This window comes from Microchirus variegatus (genome assembly GCF_963457635.1).
Source record: "Microchirus variegatus genome assembly, chromosome: 2".
Taxonomy (NCBI): Eukaryota; Metazoa; Chordata; class Actinopteri; order Pleuronectiformes; family Soleidae; genus Microchirus; species Microchirus variegatus.
This window is the reverse complement of record NC_139803.1, coordinates 32,723,442-32,743,462: the sequence shown is the minus strand read 5'-3', so window position 1 is coordinate 32,743,462 and position 20,021 is coordinate 32,723,442. Positions and strand designations below refer to the sequence as shown.

General features: G+C 39.8%; 2 protein-coding genes across 2 annotated transcripts; one reads left to right on the top strand and one right to left on the bottom strand.

Moving 5' to 3' along the window:
- Nucleotides 1–532: 532 nt before the first annotated feature.
- LOC310944781 (peptidase M20 domain-containing protein 2-like) lies at nt 533–18,128 on the top strand (the record flags this gene model as incomplete). Its single annotated transcript, XM_083910607.1, has 8 exons — nt 533–955; nt 3,047–3,195; nt 3,277–3,419; nt 5,084–5,238; nt 5,565–5,691; nt 5,778–5,885; nt 6,015–6,179; nt 18,003–18,128. The coding sequence occupies 7 exons, from the start codon at nt 533–535 to the stop codon at nt 6,152–6,154; spliced, it is 1,245 nt and encodes a 414-aa protein (XP_083766733.1). The 3' UTR covers nt 6,155–6,179; nt 18,003–18,128.
- On the bottom strand, nt 8,794–18,094 carry LOC310944780 (gamma-aminobutyric acid receptor subunit rho-1-like; the record flags this gene model as incomplete). Its single annotated transcript, XM_083910606.1, has 10 exons — nt 8,794–9,096; nt 9,626–9,822; nt 9,981–10,133; nt 10,846–10,986; nt 11,592–11,674; nt 12,591–12,814; nt 12,909–12,976; nt 13,821–13,927; nt 14,122–14,172; nt 17,988–18,094. 10 exons carry the CDS (start codon nt 18,092–18,094, stop codon nt 8,794–8,796), a joined length of 1,434 nt encoding a protein of 477 aa, XP_083766732.1.
- Nucleotides 18,129–20,021: the final 1,893 nt, after the last annotated feature.

Sequence of the window (20,021 nt, the reverse complement as noted above, 5' to 3'; positions counted from 1 at the left end):
AGGAAATACGGTGATGTTAAATACTATAATCCAGTTTTTGTTCACTGTGATTGCTTTCAAATGTAAAAATGTCTTCCTTGATGACCTTCAACAGATGTGTTGTTGAAGGTATAGTGTGTGACATTTCGAGGGGTTTATTTTCCAGAAATAAACCAGAAATTGATTCTACGACCTATATAACTATGTAGTTAATAATCAATTGATTGGGTTTCATTGCCTTAAATGTGTTTAAATGTGGGGTTTTAAGGGGGAAATCGAGAGAATAGAGAGTTAAAAGAAAATAGAGAATACAAGAAAAAAGGGAAACAAAGGAAATAGGAAACTTGAAGTAAAGATAGAGAAAAGAGTAAATAAGTGAATGAGAGGGGTTTGTCTGTGAACTACTTCCGGTGGGACCGGTGGGACCGGTAACTCACTCTGCACAATAAACAAATACAGATTGAACAGGTGAGTAATGTTTGACTGATTCATCTGCTTTATGACTGAGGCTTAACAGACAGTGTGCGGTGCGTTCACAGGACATCAGGACACAATGGACACCCGGCAGCAGCAGATGAAGGACACCGTGCAGCGGCGCATAGACGCCCTACAAGCCGAGCTGTCCACTCTGAGCTCGGACATCTGGAGCCGTCCTGAGGTGGACAGCGAGGAAACATACGCGCACGACAGGCTGGTCCGCTTCTTCTCTCAGGAGGAGGAGGAGAAGCAAACATGGACGGTCCAGAGTCACTACAAGCTGCCGACAGCTTTCCGGGCCAGCTGGGGTCCAGCATGCGGCGGAGAGAGAGAGGGTGACCCGGTGCTGAACGTGGGGTTCCTGTGCGAGTATGACGCGCTGCCGGGTTTGGGTCACGCCTGCGGGCACAACCTGATCGCAGAGGTGGGCGCTGCGGCCGCTGTGGGCCTGAAAGCGGCTTTACAAGCGAACAAGACTGAACTCCCTGTCCCAGTGAAGGTAATGAATAACTTACTCCAGGTAGTGATAAAACTCGCAGCACATAAATGAGTAATCTAGTGAATCTGTGATTACCACAGGGCCACCACAGCACCTTTTATTTGGGTACTTCCGGTTCCGGTAATTTGCATATTAGCTAAAGAAGTTCACCCAAAACAAATTATATTTAACATTTATATTTATAGTTAGAATTTATATTTAACATTTAGATTTAGATTTAGGTGTAACACTCAATATTTATATTTGACTATTATTATAATTATAATTTGGTATTTGAAGTATTGTTTCAAATGTGCCAAAAAGTGACTTTCAAAACAACAACGGAACAAACGGAACCACATATAGAGCACGGTCAGGTAGTCACTTCAATTATATCATTTTATTATTATTATAGCTTCTTGTTAAAGTGTATGTTTGAAGTGTAAAGACTGAATTTAATGTTTGCCTTTTTTCCAAGACATCAAAATCTGCCACAAACACAACACCATTCATAAGATAAAACACACACACACACACGCACACACACGCACACTAGTGATGGAAATTCCGGCTCTTTTTAGAGAACCGGCTCTTTCGGCTCGGCTCACTAAAAAGAACCGGCTCTTTCGGCTCGGCTCACTAAAAAGAACCGGCTCTTTCGGCTCCCAAGCGGCTCTTCAGGTTGTTTTATTGCTTTCATTAATTTATCTACAACAATATAAAATGATGCACAAAATTAATTACTAGGTAAAAAAAAGTGCTTTTTATTCATATATGTTTATTATATAAATATGCTTTTATTTATACAGTCCACATAAAATGTAAAAAATAAATTATAAAATACAAAAACAACTATTTACAATTCAACTTTTAACTATTTCAATTTTCAACTTTTTCCTTTTAAACAAATTTAAAGTGAAACACAAAACACTGCAAACCACAACATAATAAAATATAGATTAAAATATGCAAAACAAAAAGAAAAAAAATGAACACCCAGATCTTTAATTAAGGTCGAGGTTGGCATTAAGAAATACCAAGTGCCTCAGCTGTGCAGGTTGTTTGTGGAGCCGGCTCTGTAGGATATTCTTTTCTTGCAGACTCTACACTCTGCCACTGTGTTGTCAACAAAATTGAAATGGTTCCAGATTTTGCTTCTTTTCCTGGTGTCACTCATTTTCTTACTATGGTAAAGGTATCTACTATACCTTTTCTAATGTGTCGATGTTGTCTCTTCTTTCTCTCTCCTGCTCTGTTCGTGTGTTACTGCTGCGAGTGTAACTACCGCCCCTCCCCCCGCTGCTCAGCGCAAGGCACACACGCATATACAAGGCACACACGCATATACAAGGCACACACGCATATTGACCAATCATGTGCGGTGCGAAGAGAAAAAAAAGCGAGCGAGAGAGAGAGAGAGAGAGAGAGAGAGAGCGAGAGAGAGAGAGAGTGACATAAAAAAAAAAAAAAACACGGCTCCCAAGAAAGAGCCGGCTCCCGTCGTTCACTTCAAAGAGCCGGCTCTAAGAGCCGTTTCATTCGCGACCGACCCATCACTAACGCACACACACGCACGCGCACACACACACACACACTGTACAAATGCTTTGTTGCTCTAGTTGTACCCTATTAGGGTACAAGCACTGTACCTTTAAAATGTGTACCTGCTTGTTTGTACCTCTAAAGAAACATTTCTGCACCCCAAGAAACAAAAATGTACCTGTACACACTGAGAAAGGTACAGCGCTTGTACCCTGATAGGGTACAACAAGAGCGATTGTACCTTTTTAGGTACAGCCTCGTACTTTGATTTCTTAGTGTGTAAACAGCCAGATGTGTAAAACAACTATGATGTAAAGAGTTTGTTTACACCAGGAAAAGAAGAAGAAAAAGTGAATGGCAGCAGCGGTCACTGCAAAATTTAAACCCACACGGAACGAGCAATAGACCACTGAATATATCTGACCCTTAAAATGCCCCCTGGTGCTTTTTTCTTTTTCCTTTTTACCTTCTGAGTTAAATAAACTTGAATTTCTGAAGAATCCAGTAGCACACATGCTGTGATGTCTGTATGTCAAATGAGAAATGACTGAATTAAGGACTCCATGCCAGATAATTGTTCTGGGGACTCCTGCAGAGGAGAGTACTGGAGGAAAGGTCGACCTGATGAATGCGGGGGCTTTCGCTGACCTCGACCTCGTCTTTATGGCTCATCCAGCTCAGCACGACGTTTCCTTCCTGCCTTTTGTAGCGCTCGATGTGTAAGTTCAACATGTTCACTCTCTCTTGAGCAACCTCACTATACTGCAGACAACCCTCAAACCTGTGTCGATGTCACACAGGGTGTCAGTGAAGTACCACGGGAAAGCATCTCATGCCGCCGTGTACCCGTGGGAGGGAGTGAACGCTCTGGATGCTGCGGTTCTAGCTTACAACAACGTCTCTGTGCTGAGACAGCAGCTGAAACCAGAGTGGAGGCTTCATGGTGAGGAGAGGACACATCACTCTGATTCTGACATTATCTTGACCTGAGAAGCAGCAGCTGACAAAAGTAGACACAGTGTTGTCTTCTACCATTTTAGACTCCACATGAGGGTATTTTAAATAGTGTGTAAAAGTGCTTAAACATGACCTCAACTACTATCTACCTACCATCCATCCACCCACCTACCTAAGTTGTTTCGACCTGAATGAGTTGTGCAACTGTTCCAAGTTTTAGATCAATTTCTTGTCTGTCTTGCTCATCATTGAGCTACCAAACTACTTACCTACCTACCAAACTACTTACCTACTTACTAAACTACTTACCTACCTACCAAACTACTTACCTACTTACTAAACTACTTACCTACCTACCAAACTACTTACCTACTTACTAAACTACTTACCTGCCTAACACACTAACTACCTTACCTACCTACCTACCAAACTACTTACCTACCTACCAAACTACTTATCTACTTACTAAACTACTTACCTACTTACCAAACTACTTACCTACCTACCAAACTACTAACATACTTACTAAACTACTAACCTACCTACCAAACTACTTACCTACTAACTAAACTACTTACCTACCTACCAAACTACTTACCTACTTACTAAACTACTTACCTGCCTAACACACTAACTACCTTACCTACCTACCTACCTACCTACCTACCTACCTACCTACCTACCTACCTACCTACCTACCTACCTACCTACCTACCAAACTACTTATCTACTTACTAAACTACTTACCTACTTACCAAACTACTAACCTACTTACTAAACTACTAACCTACCTACCAAACTACTTACCTACCTACCAAACTACTTACCTACCTACCAAACTACTTACCTACTTACTAAACTACTTAACTACCTACCAAACTACTTACCTACTTACTAAACTACTTACCTGCCTAACACACTAACTACCTTACCTACCTACCTACCTACCTACCTACCTACCTACCTACCTACCTACCTACCTACCTACCTACCTACCTACCTACCAAACTACTTATCTACTTACTAAACTACTTACCTACTTACCAAACTACTAACCTACTTACTAAACTACTAACCTACCTACCAAACTACTTACCTACCTACCAAACTACTTACCTACCTACCAAACTACTTACCTACTTACCAAACTACTTACCTACTTACTAAACAACTTACCTACCTACCAAACTACTTACCTACTTACTAAACTACTTACCTGCCTAACACACTAACTACCTTACCTACCTACCTACCAAACTACTTACCTACCTACCAAACTACTTATCTACTTACTAAACTACTTACCCACCAAACACACTAACTACCCACCAAACTACCTACTAAACAACCTACCTACCAACCTACTTACTTACCTACCAACCTACCAAACTACTTACCTGCCTAACACACTTATGACCTATTTCCCAAACTATCTACCGAAGTCCCTACCTACCAACCTACTTACCTATCCACCTACCAAACTACTTACCTACTTACCTACCTAACAAACTACTTACCTATCAACTTAACTACCTTCCAAACTACTTAAGTTGTGCCGACCTGAATGCGTTGCGTAACCGTTTAGAGTTTTAGATCCTTTCCTTGTTCTGTGTTGCTCATCATCACTGTTTGCATCTCATTGACTTCCAGGTATCATCAAACATGGAGGACTGAGGCCCAACATTATTCCCGCCTACTCTGAGTTAGAGTTTTACTTGCGCACGCCACTGGTGAAGGACCTCTGTGACCTCAAGAACAAAGCAGAGGGCTGCTTCCGGGCAGCTGCTATGGCAACCGGTTGCCGGGTGAGCTGGAACTAAAAATATTCCACTTTGTGTCCCCGGCATGAATATTAACAGACACAAGAACAAACAGACTTGTGTTTTAGAGGTGATATGCAACGACTCCGCTCTTATGTAAACTTGGCCCTTTTTTAACACATTCTTGTAATTATATCCAAGTGCAGCGCTGCTCTTACATAACTCGTCATTATCTTCAGGCTACTTTTCTCCTAGATCTGCACTTCCTTTCGGCACATTTTAATTCACTGTGCAAATGTGTATTTTTGGCTTCATGTATTGTATGATGCAACACTTTTATTGAATTTGAATAAAAATGTGTTTCCTGTTAGGTGGAGATAACCTACCCAAACCATGCTTACCATGACATCCTGCCTAATGCCACACTGGCAAACCTGTATGAAAGTAATGGGAAAAAGTTGGGAGTTCAGTTCCAAGAGCAGCCAGGCACCTTCTGTGGTAGGTAAAAGATAAAATAATCTGTTTCTTTCTCTTGTCTGCACAGAAGAGAATAATTACAGTTGAATGTACCTGTTATCTGCCAGCTTCAACAGATTTTGGCAATGTGTCGTCCATTGTCCCCGGCATCCATCCTTTATTCTTCATTGGCACTAATGCTCTGAACCACACTGAGGAGTACACCGAGGCAGCTGGTATGACAGCAGTGCACTTATGTCAGCAACAGATGTTGAAATTTCAATTTCCTTTTCATCATCCTTTCAGGTCACTTCATGTTCCTGTTTAGTGTCTTACGAGTTGCTTTTCTCTCTTTCCTGCGCTAGGAGCTGAAGTGGCCCAGTTGTACACCCTGAGGACAGCCAAAGCTCTGGCCATGACAGCTGTGGACGTCGTCTGCTGTCCCGATCTGCTCAGGCAAGTGAGGGAGGACTTCAGCCTGGCCAAACAAAAACAGGAGCGCTAATTTAAAGACGTCTGGGTGCATGACGGTGAGATTTTCTACACGTATCCATGGTTGGGAGAGGATTAACACCACTGTGTTACTTATCTTGTTTAATATTTTAACACAGTGGATGCAGTTTTTGACATTTTTGTAATAATAATCTCTCAAAAATACTGCTATGCTGTCATTAGATTTAGTTCGGACATTCATGTTCCTCAAATAATCTTTTTAAGATTCTAATTTTATCTATCGTTTCCTCAGCTTTGCATTTAATTCCTATTTAGTTCAGACAGCAATTTTTAGATTATTGCATCTGGGGATAGATTATTATTATTATTATTATTGCTTTCAGCGGGACATATTCACACGGTCACAGTTTGGTGGAGAAATCATTATTGAGGCGTGTCTTTTTGATGTTGAAAATCCTTTTTCATGCTGTTCTGCTGCAGCGATGCTTTTGTTCAGTATTTACGTGCTCTCATCATGCATAAACCTGAGGAGACACTCTTCCCCCTGGCACAATATACAAAATACATGCTATATGAACATGCCTATATATCAGAGGTCTCAAACATGCAGCTCGAGGGCCACATGCGGCCCTCCAGTTGATTTCCTGTGGCCCACCACCTCATATCAGTTCAAAAGTTTGGGGTCACTTAGAAATTTCCTTATTTTTGAAGGAAAAGTACTTTTTTTCAATTAATATAACATTAAATTAATCAGGTAAACGACTATTCTAGCTGCAAATGTCTGGTTTTTAATGGAATATGTACATAGGTGTATAGAGGCCCATTTCACTCCAGTGTTCTTATGGTACATTGTGTTTGCTAATTGCGTTAGAAGACTATTGGATGATTAGAAAACCCTTGAAAACCCTTGTGCAATGATGTTAGCACAGCTGAAAACACTTAATGACGCAAAAAAAAGAACTTCTCTGTGCTTTGCAAGGATGACGTTTTATTTATAAGTATTATTGCAAAGGGTGAAGCAAAAATTGGAAAAAAAATGACTTCCCCAAGGGGGTTTAATGGTATTAGAGAATATTTAGTGGCTGCCAGTAAATGAAAAAAAACCTGAAGCTGTTACCAATCCAATGTATCCTCACTGTGACAGCTTATCCCATAATACTGTTAAACCATATGATGTGAGAGCAAGTAATGGATAATTTTAGGGGGATGATGCTTCTTCAAACGTCTTGACAAACTTTTAAATACATTTAAAAGAAAAGGGGATTAAAAATTAGTGATTATTATGTTGTTGGGCATAGAAACAAAAAAATAAATCCACATGTTCAGAAAACAAAAACATTTATTGAGCTTTTGTCACATATAACATCTCAAGAGAGAGAGAGAGTTCAATTAAATATATAAGCCTTTGTTTTGTGTAAATACATTTTTATGAGCCATCAAAAATGTCTTCACCAAGTAAAACTTTGTAGCTTTGTAAAAGACGTCAAAAACGAGCAACGAGCAGGTCACGGCGAAACCTTTAAAAGCCTCACGACAACAGGTAACAAGCTTCAATTGTATACTTACTATACAAAAAAAGCAATAGGGACATTTAAAAGTAATGTAGTGCCGTGCAAAAGTCTTAAAGAGCCGCCAGCGTTGTTTGTTTTTATGTCTGTGAAATTCTGCGATCACTGGTGTTTGGATTGGACGTGTATGTAATGTATGTAATACATAGTTGGACAAATGCAGGTTTTTACCATTTACATTTATTTTGATTAAACTTAAGCTTTAAGAGAAAGACAGTTTCTTCTTCGCTTTGGTTGATGGTGAAAAGAAAGTTACTTCAGTTTAAAATACGACGACTTGCGCTCCTGCGACGCAATAGAAGCGATTGTGACAAATCGCGTTCGGTGTGAACACAGCATAAGTAGGTCACAAAATACCTGACAAATACATGACACTTAATTACTCTATGTGGTTACTATAGCGTTGCAACAACAACAATCTATTGGTGGCGTAAGACTTTTGCACATGTACAAGTATTTTGTGATTGTTTTGATTGTTTTTACATAACTAAAATGAGGGATTTTAATATTTTAAGACTGAAATTGTTTCTGCTTTTGGACTCTAAATGACACATATGTGTCAACATCAAAATTCACACAAAGATCACAAATATAATGTAACATGTACAGAATCATACTCACATGATGCAAAAGAAGACTCTTTTTTTTAAAAGGAATAGCCACACATTTCTTAAAAAAACAAAAAAACATGTAATTGCTTTATAAAAACATTTTGTCATTTTGCAGGAGATATTGAAACACAACAGTTACGACCCAGAGTCCAGGTGGCACATTGATAAAATGGTTATTCATTTTCATGTTTTCGCTCATTAACTCAATCTATCTGCAGCCAAAGTTTTACACTATCGCGTTCAATATTGTTTTTTTGTTTGTTTTTTAAATTGATTGTCACATCTGCAAAAAGAAACAATGCCAGAAATCCATTTTCAGTTTTGTTGTCATAGTCACTGAATGTTAGCGGTCATCGTTTTTCTCGCGACGCCAACATCGAAGCGTCCCCGTCAACAACACGACAGTTAAAACATAAAACCACACAGACTGGATGGATGGACTCCACTGGCGAAAACATCAGCCTGGAGTTCCTGGAGTCCCTGTCGTCCACGACTCCTGCAGATATCCCGTGTTACGAGTAGATGGACCAGTAGATGATGTTGAAGAGGATGTAAGCACCAGGAAAGACGACCCGCGAGTACTTGTCTATGGCGTGCGTGTCTATCCAAATGTTCACGTAGCCTCTGGACGGCTTCACCTGGCCCGTGATCTGAGGGTCGTTCAGCGCCACCTGGGCCAAGATTCGCTCCTGGCGGCCGCCGTTCTCGGGCATCCCGTAGTTTCCCGTGGTGTTGACGTCCATCGACCCATAGCCGGTGATCTGGGGGTCGATCATCATGTCGTCTGGGTTGCTGATGCCGCACGTGCACGGCAACTTAAGAGGGAGTAAAAACAACACAGAATCTACTTTTTTAGATAACTGACAAATACATGGGTTTGTGTGTTTGCTCGAGGGCCATTAAAAGGTTTTCGACTGACAGATTTCTCGAAGGATGTTTGTGCAGATGTTTCCTTGAGCTGCTTGAGCAATTTGGCTCCATATGTCGCAGCATTTGGCAAAGGAATAGCAATGTAAGCAGCTCTAAGGGAGCCAATTTAAAAAGAATCACGCTCTAAAATAATAACATTGTCATGTTTCTAACATAAGTTAGACATATTTTAATGGCTAAATCATTTAAATACAAAATCAGGTCGGCCTTGTTTGTGATTTAGAAAGGGCTAGTGTTAGTGCTGCGAGGATAACGGTGGTTACATCTGTGTGCTGCTACTATTTAATAATGATAGATTAGATAATGATAAGAAAGAAACTTTATTCTCATTAAAAAAAAAATACAACTTTATTCTTGTATGATGACTTTTTTAATATTACAGCTTTATTATTTATGAAACACAACATGACTTACTCTCTCTCTCAGCTTCCTCTCTTTCCTCTCCTGCACCGTGGAGAGATAGTTGACCGCCGCGTACTCTATCACCGACAGGAAGACAAAGACAAAACTGACCCAGAGGTAAATGTCCACTGCCTTGATGTAGGAGACCCGCGGCATGGAGGCGTTGACCCCAGTGATGATGGTGGACATGGTCAGCACTGTGGTGATGCCTAAAGCAGGGGGGCAACAAAGACAGTCGCACAAAAGGACACCAGCATATTCATAATTTTCGAGCATAGTGGTTTCTCAAACTTATTTTAAAAAGACAGAGCAAAGTCAGCTACGGACTATCCTACAGTATCGTCAGGTTTCCACACTCTCAGCTCACCCAGTGGCACCCTGGCTGGGACGGCTCTGCGATCGATCCAGAAGGACACCCAGGACAGCATGACCATGAGAGTGGCAGGGAAGTAGGTCTGCAGCAGGAAAAAGAAGATGTGCCGCCGCAGGGTGAAGTGGATGTACAAACGATTGTACCAGCCTGTAGGAAGAGGAGATATCACTGTTACACACTCGAGATGCACAGTCCTGTGACATGAGTGACGTTTGATTTGTTTTGTTTCACTTTAAGGATTACTATGACCTTTTATTTTGTAATTTTTGACAACATACTATACTATGACTTGTTTTATTTTAGAGTTTTTGACAACGTACTATATACTATGACCTTTTATTTTGTAGTTTTGACAACATACTATACTATGACCTTTTATTTTGTAGTTTTTATCAATATACTATACTATGACCTTTTATTTTGTAGTTTTTTTTTACAACATACTATTCTATGGCCTTTTATTTTGTAGTTTTTGCTAACATACTATTCTATGACCTTTTATTTTGTAGTTTTTGAAAACATACTATACTATAACCTTTTATTTTGTAGTTTTTATCAACATACTATACTATAACCTTTTATTTTGTAGTTTTTATCAACATACTACACTATGACCTTTTATTTTGTAGTTTTTATCAACATACTATACTATAACCTTTTATTTTGTAGTTTTTATCAACATACTACACTATGACCTTTTATTTTGTAGTTTTTATCAACATACTATACAATGACCTTTTATTTTATAGTTTTTGACAACATACTATACTATGACCTTTTATTTTGTAGTTTTTGACAACATACTATATACTATGACTTGTTGTGTGGTTATTGTTGCTGGTGTTGTGGACGGCAGTACCTGTGCTGCTGTAGAAAGCCAGCTTTGTGGTGGTGTGAAATTTCTGGATGAGGAACTGGGACAGAGATATTCTGTCGTCTGTGTTCAGGGATTCGTTTCCTTTCTTCCAGTACAACATCAGGTCATCGTCAGTGTACGCGTCTGGTGGGAAAAGTAAAGTCGTAAAGTAAAAAAGTAAAGTCTGTAACAAACCGATTCAGGGTGAGATTGAGTTTGAACATTATGTCTCTGAAGGTTTTTTAGAGGCTCATCGTGAGTGAAGTCGAGAGGAAAGGGAGATTAAAATTTTAGATTTTTATTCTTTGAAGAATCTTCTCAGACAGTGTGATGTATTTGAGGATTTTAAGATGCAAGATGTGGGCGTGCAGTCTTGATCCTTTCAGGGAAAGCTCATTTTATTCGATCCCGTATATATCCATAGCACAATAAGTTGTATTTTTTTTGCATTTGGACGTATTTTTTCAAATGTTTTCACATTTTATAGAATTTTATGTCAATCTAGACTAAACAAAATGGAGAGAGCATTTAAATCCTGCTGTTTTGGACTAAGCAGCAACTCAGAGCACAGCTGTCATAAATCACTGTTAAATCTGCAACCTTTGCCCATCACTCCCATTCACACACTGCCTGTACACCCATTTGTGGCAATTTGTCCATTTGTTTTTTCAGCGGAGATAAGAAAACGATGACTCTCTGGTCTGAAACCATTGCAACGTAATATTTTCTAAATGATAAAATGAACTCACAGCTCTCAATCTCCAGCGAGCAGGTTTGCGTGTCCAGAGGGAAGCGACTCAGGTCCATGTTGCACATCGCAGTGACCGTGACTCTGTAGGGAAATCAGCAAGTGAAGTTAACTTCTGCAGGAAGAAATTCACGAGAGGAGAAGTAAAGCGGTGCCACATTTACTTTCTTTTGAATACTTCCTGTATCCTCCCTGCAGTGGTCTCATGTCATGCCGTCTTTGTGAGTATAAATGACTTCCCTGATTAAAGGGATGTTTAAAAACCTCCCCGCAGTAAACTGGCACATGACAGGGTGGCAAGTGGCAGGAATTCACCTCTGATTAGTCTTCACGTTTGTATGCTACACTGATTACGCTTATTAAATATTGTTCGCCGACTGTGAAACTGACGCACAGCAAATCAGTGGTGACCTTTGGATCTGCTGTGTGATCTTTTCATGTGGTCTGTTTTTTGTTTTATTTTTGTGAGGTGGTGATCCACATACAAAAACAAGCGCTCCTGGTTGCACTACTGTTCAAAATTTGGGGTCACCGATACAATTTTTTGTGTTTTCCATTAAAAGTCACAGTTTTATTCATCAAAAGAGTTGCAAAATGAATAGAATATGAATGAATATAAAATATATTAGAAATAATGATTTTTATTCAAAATAATAATTTTGCCCTTCAAACTTTGCTTTCGTCAAAGAACCAGCAAAACTGTTTTCAGCTGTGCTAACATCACTGCACAAGGGTTTTCAAGGGTTTTCTAATCATCCAATAGCCTTCTAACGCGATTAGCAAACACAATGTACCATTAGAACACTGGAGAGAAATGGGCCTCTATACACCTATGTACATATTCCATTAAAAACCAGACGTTTGCAGCTAGAATAGTCGTTGATTTCTGTATTTCTGATTAATTTAATGTTATATTCATTGAAAAAGTGCTTTTCCTTCAAAAACAGACAGACAACAGACAAGTGACCCGAAACTTTTGAACGGTAGTGTATGTGTTTACCTCAGACTGTAGAGGACATTGCCATCGGGATACACTCTCAGCATGACATTGTCCGTGGTGGTGTCGTGAATGAAGGAGCGCTTTGAGTGGACGAAGAACATGTCGGGGACCCAAATCTTCTTCACCAGCCGACTGTCGAAGGTCATGCTCTGGTTGTTGGTGCTCGGGAACGACAGCCGCTCGTCCTTCCAGTAGTGACGCAGGTACAGCGTCATCGTAAAGTCCTGCAGGAAGGAAGCAGAACAACAGTACTTCTTTACCAAAAATCCTACTTTGGGAAAAGCATCTTGTTTTACGGTCTCCGGAGGATATACTCACCATATCCACTTCAGAGATGGTATCCAGACTCTCTACCTGAACATCTACTCCAACAGGAATTGGCGGACCTGACAAAAATCATGTCATATTAATGCATTCATTTTCCTCTTAGAATCAAAATCCAGCTCTTCCACTTTCTCACGTCCAGCTAAGACAAACTTGATAGTCAAAACGCAGAAAACAGATTCTACATTTCCGCTTGAGTGCAGTTTTAGCAGCAGATTGTAATGTGATTAAAAGTCGTACGACGCAGCGGAGTGAAAACATGCCTAGATTAAAATACAGTTCTTAACCCTTTTCCGTGCAAATAACTGCAGACGTCTGAAACTACGTTACCTTGCGTAAACGCGAACTCTTACAAACAAGTGAATTTCACCCTGCAAATCATCAACTTATTATCTAATGCAGGATACGATAGGGAAACACTGTTCAGAAATGTTCTATAATGTTGTAAAATAGTGTTTTTCCTGTATTTTCTTAGCAAGGAACCACCATATATGGTGCCTTCAGGGGCCTTGATTTTCTTTGCAAAAATGGAACAAAAGGAAAAAAAGTATTTTTTATATCCTCCAATAACACTAGTATTTTAATGTAAAGGATTAAAGATGGCCAAAGCTATTATAAATACAGTATATATTGCATAATGATCTTGAAAACAAAAGCGTAATCAAATCCCTCTAATATATTTGTGCAGTGATGCTAAAGACGTGTATTAACACTCCTGATTGAGCTGCAATTGGAAACTCCAGCACAGCTTGTCTGGCTGCTGTCATTAAGTGTCACTGAGAGCTTAATGCTCATACTGAAGGACACAGATCTTATCCCACTAATATGACCATGCCTGTCACAGTTTACTGTTGTTAATGAAAGAAAACACGTTCAGTTTAGTTATAAACAGATTTTTCTTCTCACCTCCAAATGCAGGTCTCATTGTGAAGTCGTGGTCGTCTATTCTCAGGAGCTGCTCCGATTTTGTCATCAGGGATTTTGTCATGTCTGGACTTCTTTTGTAAATGGGGCTGTGGGATTCAAAAACAACAACAAAAATCATCAGAATGAGCCGTCACAAGCTGTTTAATGTCGGCTTTAATTAGGGAATCATTTCTGTTAAAGGTGTGTAGGATTTCGGTTTCATTATCAATTATCCATTCATATGATATGGTTTCTAAAATTCTACACACTACACCTTGTGTATAACTGTATTAAAAAGTACCTTCCAGATTTGTGACCTCCACCACCCTCCACTTTGGTCTCTCTTCTCGATCTAATAATTAAAATGAAAACAAACAAAGTAAATGAATAAATAATATCTCTCATATATGACAGTCAGCAGCAAATCTAATATATAAACACATTTTCATTTCATGTGGTGCAGTCCAGTGTGCTTAAATTCCTTTATGGTCAATCAAATTTGGGAATTTCAGTTGCTATTTTGAAAGAAATCACGAGTTACAAGTTGTTTTGAAGAATAAATCATGATTTATACCAAATTTTCCTTACATCACAGAGGTTTTTATCCACAAAGGACAACATAGCTTTGGAGCTGCTCTTTCAAAGACGTGCCTCTGCACACAATCGTGTCTTTTTCAAGCTCCGTTGTCAGTCCACAAGCAGCAGGAGACGACTCCAAAAACCCGAACAAGTCGAGCCTGATCTGATAGACAAGGCCAAATCCCCGTGACAGCCACAGACAAGCATTAAGTAAATACCCGGGAGGAAGTGAGAAAGAGGGCAAGATAGAGGGACTGATCCAAAAACAGAAGAGGAAAAAAAAAGAACAAAGTCAAACAGTGAGAGAGAGGCAGGTTTCTCTGGATGCTCGCCGTAGTGCTCTGATGGGTGCTACTCATCTGCATCCATCCAGCAGCTGGTTCCTAATCCTCTTGGCAGAAATGCCTCTCCAATCCCCTCTCTGCCTGACGACACCACACAGCAGACTGCTTGTCTGCACACTGTTTTGCTCTTGGTGGCTGCTTTGTGCCTGTATAGCTGCAGGGGCTGCGTCTGGACTAATGTTGAGCGGAAAGGTGTTTAAACTTCTTAGGCCGACATGTATGTAAGCACATTTTAAAATGTAATTAAAGAGGAAATTTGTCTCCATGTGAGTCAAAATTTATGCTACTTTGCTAGGCTAGGTAGGTACATGGCTGCGTCTGAAGTGTTGCCAGATCAGATTGACAGTTTCCAGCCCAATCACATCTTAGAACCCGCCCAATCCAATAACAACCAGCCCAAACCACCCGTGTAAACCCGTAAAATAACAACACATACAATAGAAAAGCACATTCAGAGCTTCGTATCTGCATCAAATAACCACACATAAAGGATATTTAAATAGAGCGCATTAAATCAACTATAGGCTACACAAATTGCAAAATGAACCTCTGGCATCCTAGTGCCAGTCCCAGATGAGTAATAATGCCAGCTGCACGTAAAAAGGTGCACTTTTAAGCCATGTAGGCCTAATAAATGTCAGTATTTTCATCACATAAATGACCTGTATGAGGACTACATGCAAAACAATTTCAAACAAAACAAAATTATGCACATACTGAGCGCTTCTCCCTCCCTCTCTCTTTTTCTCCTCGCTGCTTTCCACACCTGTGGTGCTGAAACACGCACAACGACCTGGCTGTACAGCAGCCGACTGAGATTCCGAACACACAAAACCATGAAAAACTAGTTTTTAAATCAATGAAGAAATGCCACAGAATAAGTGGGCGACAGTTACCAAAATCAGTCACAGTGCAAATAAGATAAGGTGACATAAAACCCACCACCCTCTTCATATTCAGCGCAGCTACAGTGTGTTTGCTTTCTGCTGAACTGACGTCATGGTTAAGTTGTCAAATGAAATTTAAAAAAAAAAATGTATGTATGTATTCAGGCAATTTATTTATTTTTTAAAAGAGAGTGAGAATGCTGTTTTAAAAACTCGCCAAATGCGTGCAATCTGGCCACAAACGTTGAGAAACACAGTGTTTAAACTTGATACGGACTCACAATATAGGCCGACATGACATGTCAGTCAAAATTGATGGATACTGCTAGGCTTGTTACATGTTTAGAACAATGAGCACGTATGTAAAAGGTGACTCTAATAATTAGGATTTCATTTATTTGCATTTATTTTTTGTTATTTGCTTCATCTGATCAAAATTCCTCAGCTCCACTCTGATCAAACACTGTGGTTTAAACAGTAGAACAGTATTTCTGATATTAAGTACTTTTTCATTTTTTTTGTGGTTCAATATTTAGCATTCTTCTTATGGTAAAAGAAAAATGTAACAAGTCAGAGCCAGATTTGTATGCCAGGATATTTATGTATTATCAAAAAAGCCAAAGAGAGAAATCAAAGCATAGATTTATATTTATCATCAAAAAGCAGCCGTTTCCAAAAAATGATTCCTTTCCCTCAGATGTTTTCTTGTGTGGGACTGTGCAGTCTGACACAAATCCACCACCGCTCCACGCTCGCTCCCGAAGGCAGTAATTTAAATATAGTGCAAACTCCCGCAGCCCACACTGACAACATCCAGCCACTTCTGCAATTTCACACTCGAGGCAGCAGCAGCAGCAGCAGCAGCAGCGAGCAGAGGAGGAGGAGGAGTGGAGTGATGTGGAGGCAACAGCGAGGAGATGAGTCTCACTTTTAAGCACATGAGATTCCCCTCCTGCTGGAAGAGGAATCAGAGATTTGCAGTTGATTTGTATTCACAGCCTGTGTGTGTCAGCACAGAGAGGCGAGTGATGTGTGAGGATTTTTAACGACTCGGGGAAGGAGATCGTGGGGGTTTTTTTTTGTGAGAAGTTGACAATGGAATTTTAGAAATCACAGCCTTGAGTCTCTTTATACTTAATTGTCTTTTGCAGATTTCCCACAGATGATTACTATCTTTGCTCCTCTGATCTTTAATCATAATCTTAGTCACATTAGGGGTGAGATCACTTGAGATGAGCAGACTTACTCCGTCACGTGATGTACAAGCAGCTGCAGGTACGTCGTGTACACGTTAACACATTCAGTAAAACGAGTGAGAATCGTAATAGTGAGCAAACGGCTGCTAGACGTGGTCTCTGATCAATGAATAACAAGATGTTACAAGATGAAAAATGACATCTAAAGGCGAGGGGATTTTAATTTGACAGGTGGACGCTTCATTGTCTCGTGTGATGGTACATTGAGTACTTCATGGTGTTTTAATCCAACATTAAAAACATGGCATTTAACCAACCAAATATAACATAACTTGATTAATAGAGAAGATTAACAGCAGTTATTAGCAGTTATATCATTTCAAATTGTACTTATTTATTTAACTGATTTGCTGTGTCCTGTGTTTAACAGATATCACAATTCCTATAAAAAGAGCAGTCGCACAAAGTGCTTTAGTGTGTCAAAAAGAATCGTTCCTGTGCATTAGATTGCCCATTTAAATACTTAAACAGCAAAACCACAAGGTATTTAGTCTAATGCAATCCCGTCTAAATCACCTCAGGGCGTTCAATGCAAAAGAAGTGGACTTTAATGATTCCCTCACTTTAACGATTCCACTTCCATTTAAAGCAGTTAATCCTGAGGCCAGCAATTAGCCGGAATAATCATCTGAAAAAGGCCACAATGACATTGATGACAACTGTTGCCTCTGCAAAAACAGCCATTAGCTGTCCCTGCAGCGGCTGTGTCTGTGTGAGGGGGGAAAGAACACAGTATTTACCAGTAGTACATAAATAGATGTGGGGATTTAGATCTCCCTCTCTGCTCTCCAATCTGCTGTCTGAATGTCCCATTTTTTTTAGGGGGGAGGGAGGGAACACAGGTGACACAGGAAACACAGATCAACACTGTGTAAGCTTTAAAAAAAAACATCTGTAACAGAATAATGAAAGTTTTACAGCGGGGAAAAAGCTTTAATATGTAAAAGCGTTTTATTTTGAGACAACTGAATCATAAGAAGCAGTATCCAGTTGTCTAAGTCTAGGAAATCATGTATTAGAACATCAGATGAAGATGTTGCAAATACATTCCTGTTAAGACAATAAGAGTCTACCATTAATCACGACTTCTTTTGCAATTACCTGCTTTGTTTGTAGGTCTCGGGCTTGTGACCCCTCGACTGGGCCGCCGTCCCAGTCGCCCCCACGAGCCAGACACAGACGAGCACAAGAGCAGCGTCCACCTGCATGCTTTACATTCCCCAGAGGACGGAACCTCCTCTCCTCTCCTGTCACTCAGAATCTTCCACCCTCCGGGGCTTGCAGCACGTTACCTTCCTCAGTCTTTCCCTTCTCCATCACTGATAGCTGATAAGAGAGGGAGAAAACACAGCAACAGCAGCAGCAGCAGCAGCAGCTATTCTACGGCCTGAGTGGAAAACATCCTACGGTGCTTAATCTCCACAGTGGGGAAAAGCAATTTTGACTAAACCCATAAATCCTTGAGCGTCAGATGGTACAGATTTGATCCCTCCAGCAGTGGATGTGTCTGCCTCTGTGTGTGCGCGCCGCTGTGCTCACATACCCTGCACTCTGATGCGCTCTACTCCACTTTGCACCGCCCAGAAACACCAATTCTCACAATGATGCAGCATGCTCATTTGTAAGGTCAACGGTTTAGAGATATACACACACACACACATACACACACACTCCCACAGGCTGAGAGGAAGCTGTGTGTCTGAAACAAAGGCAGCTCCCCCTGATGCTGCAGCCGTGCGTCTGGCATTAAATTAAAATGTTTTCAGCATTAAAACTTACAAAGCTGTATCTGCGGGGAAGTGATTTACTCATGTTAACCTGAACATTAATTGTTATGTTTTGTGATTGGAGTTTTACACTAAGGACACAGATTTGGGGTTATATTTTTTTAACAAACTAAGAATAAACTGCAAATTTTCAAATCTGAATAAGTAACCTAGCATATCTAATATATATATGAAGATTAAACCATTAAAGCAAGAGATAATTTGCCCTCTTTTTTTGTCAAATGATATTAAATTAAAAGACATCTGCACACAATAGGCAGCGAGTGTTATTGTCTAATCTCCACACACCGCTCTGCCACCCCTCACAAAAGAAACCTCAAAGAGGGCAAATAATGGGTGTGTTTTTTTTATTAAAGCACCACACTGAGGGCTGTGCCACGATTTGTCTGTCAACACATGCTGTCCATGTGAATAAGCCAATCAAAAAGTGTCTCAGCGCTGACGTCACCTTCCATCCCCTGCCCCTATTTTTTTTTAGTCAGCAAGCTGAACAGTTGGATTATAAGATCACAGAATTTGGGTTACATCCACGCGGACGTCAGTCTGATAATGAAGCATTGGTCGCGTTTTGAGATTTGTAGATGTTTTCTTTGAAAGAAGATTTACAACTAACAACAGAATACTTGAAGATAGACACTTAAGATCATTTCATGTAGTTCAATCACATTTTAAACTACACGCATACAAAGCCTATGTAAGGCTTTATTCATTTCAGAATGTATAGTTTCTGTCGACAGTCAAACATTTGTGATGCGCTGGTTGTCACAAAACAAAAAGATGGACCTCATAATTTGGATTTATATTCTGGGGAAAGTTACAAAACTGCGTCACGTAAAAGTATTTCTTATTATAAGTTGTCCATAATTTGAATTTAAATAGATGCTGCAGCACCACCACCAGGAATGTTGAGTATGTTTTGTAAGATTGGCATGATAATTAAGAGAATATTGGCAGAGTTCTGACTTCTAAATAGGACAGACAGGGTTTCCATGTGCTTTTATGACAATATCTGCACAGAAATATTGATTATTAATGATTTTATCCTCCATAAAATAATGTTTTTTGAAACATATCAATGGAAAGGAGCATGGAATGCAAGTATCCTAACAAAATGACAGATTTTCTCTTAGGTTTTGACAGCTGTATTAGCATTGTTTGATTATTTACATCCTTCACTTTAGATGTGATCGGCCATTTTAGGTGATATGTTTGTTTTGACACAACACTGGCTTATTGTGAATGATTCTTTCTTTAAGTGGTATTGATTGAATTAATGTTAGTTTAGAATATCATAATAATAAAAAAACAAAATAACAACGCAACAAACAAAAAGTATTGTTCAACAAGG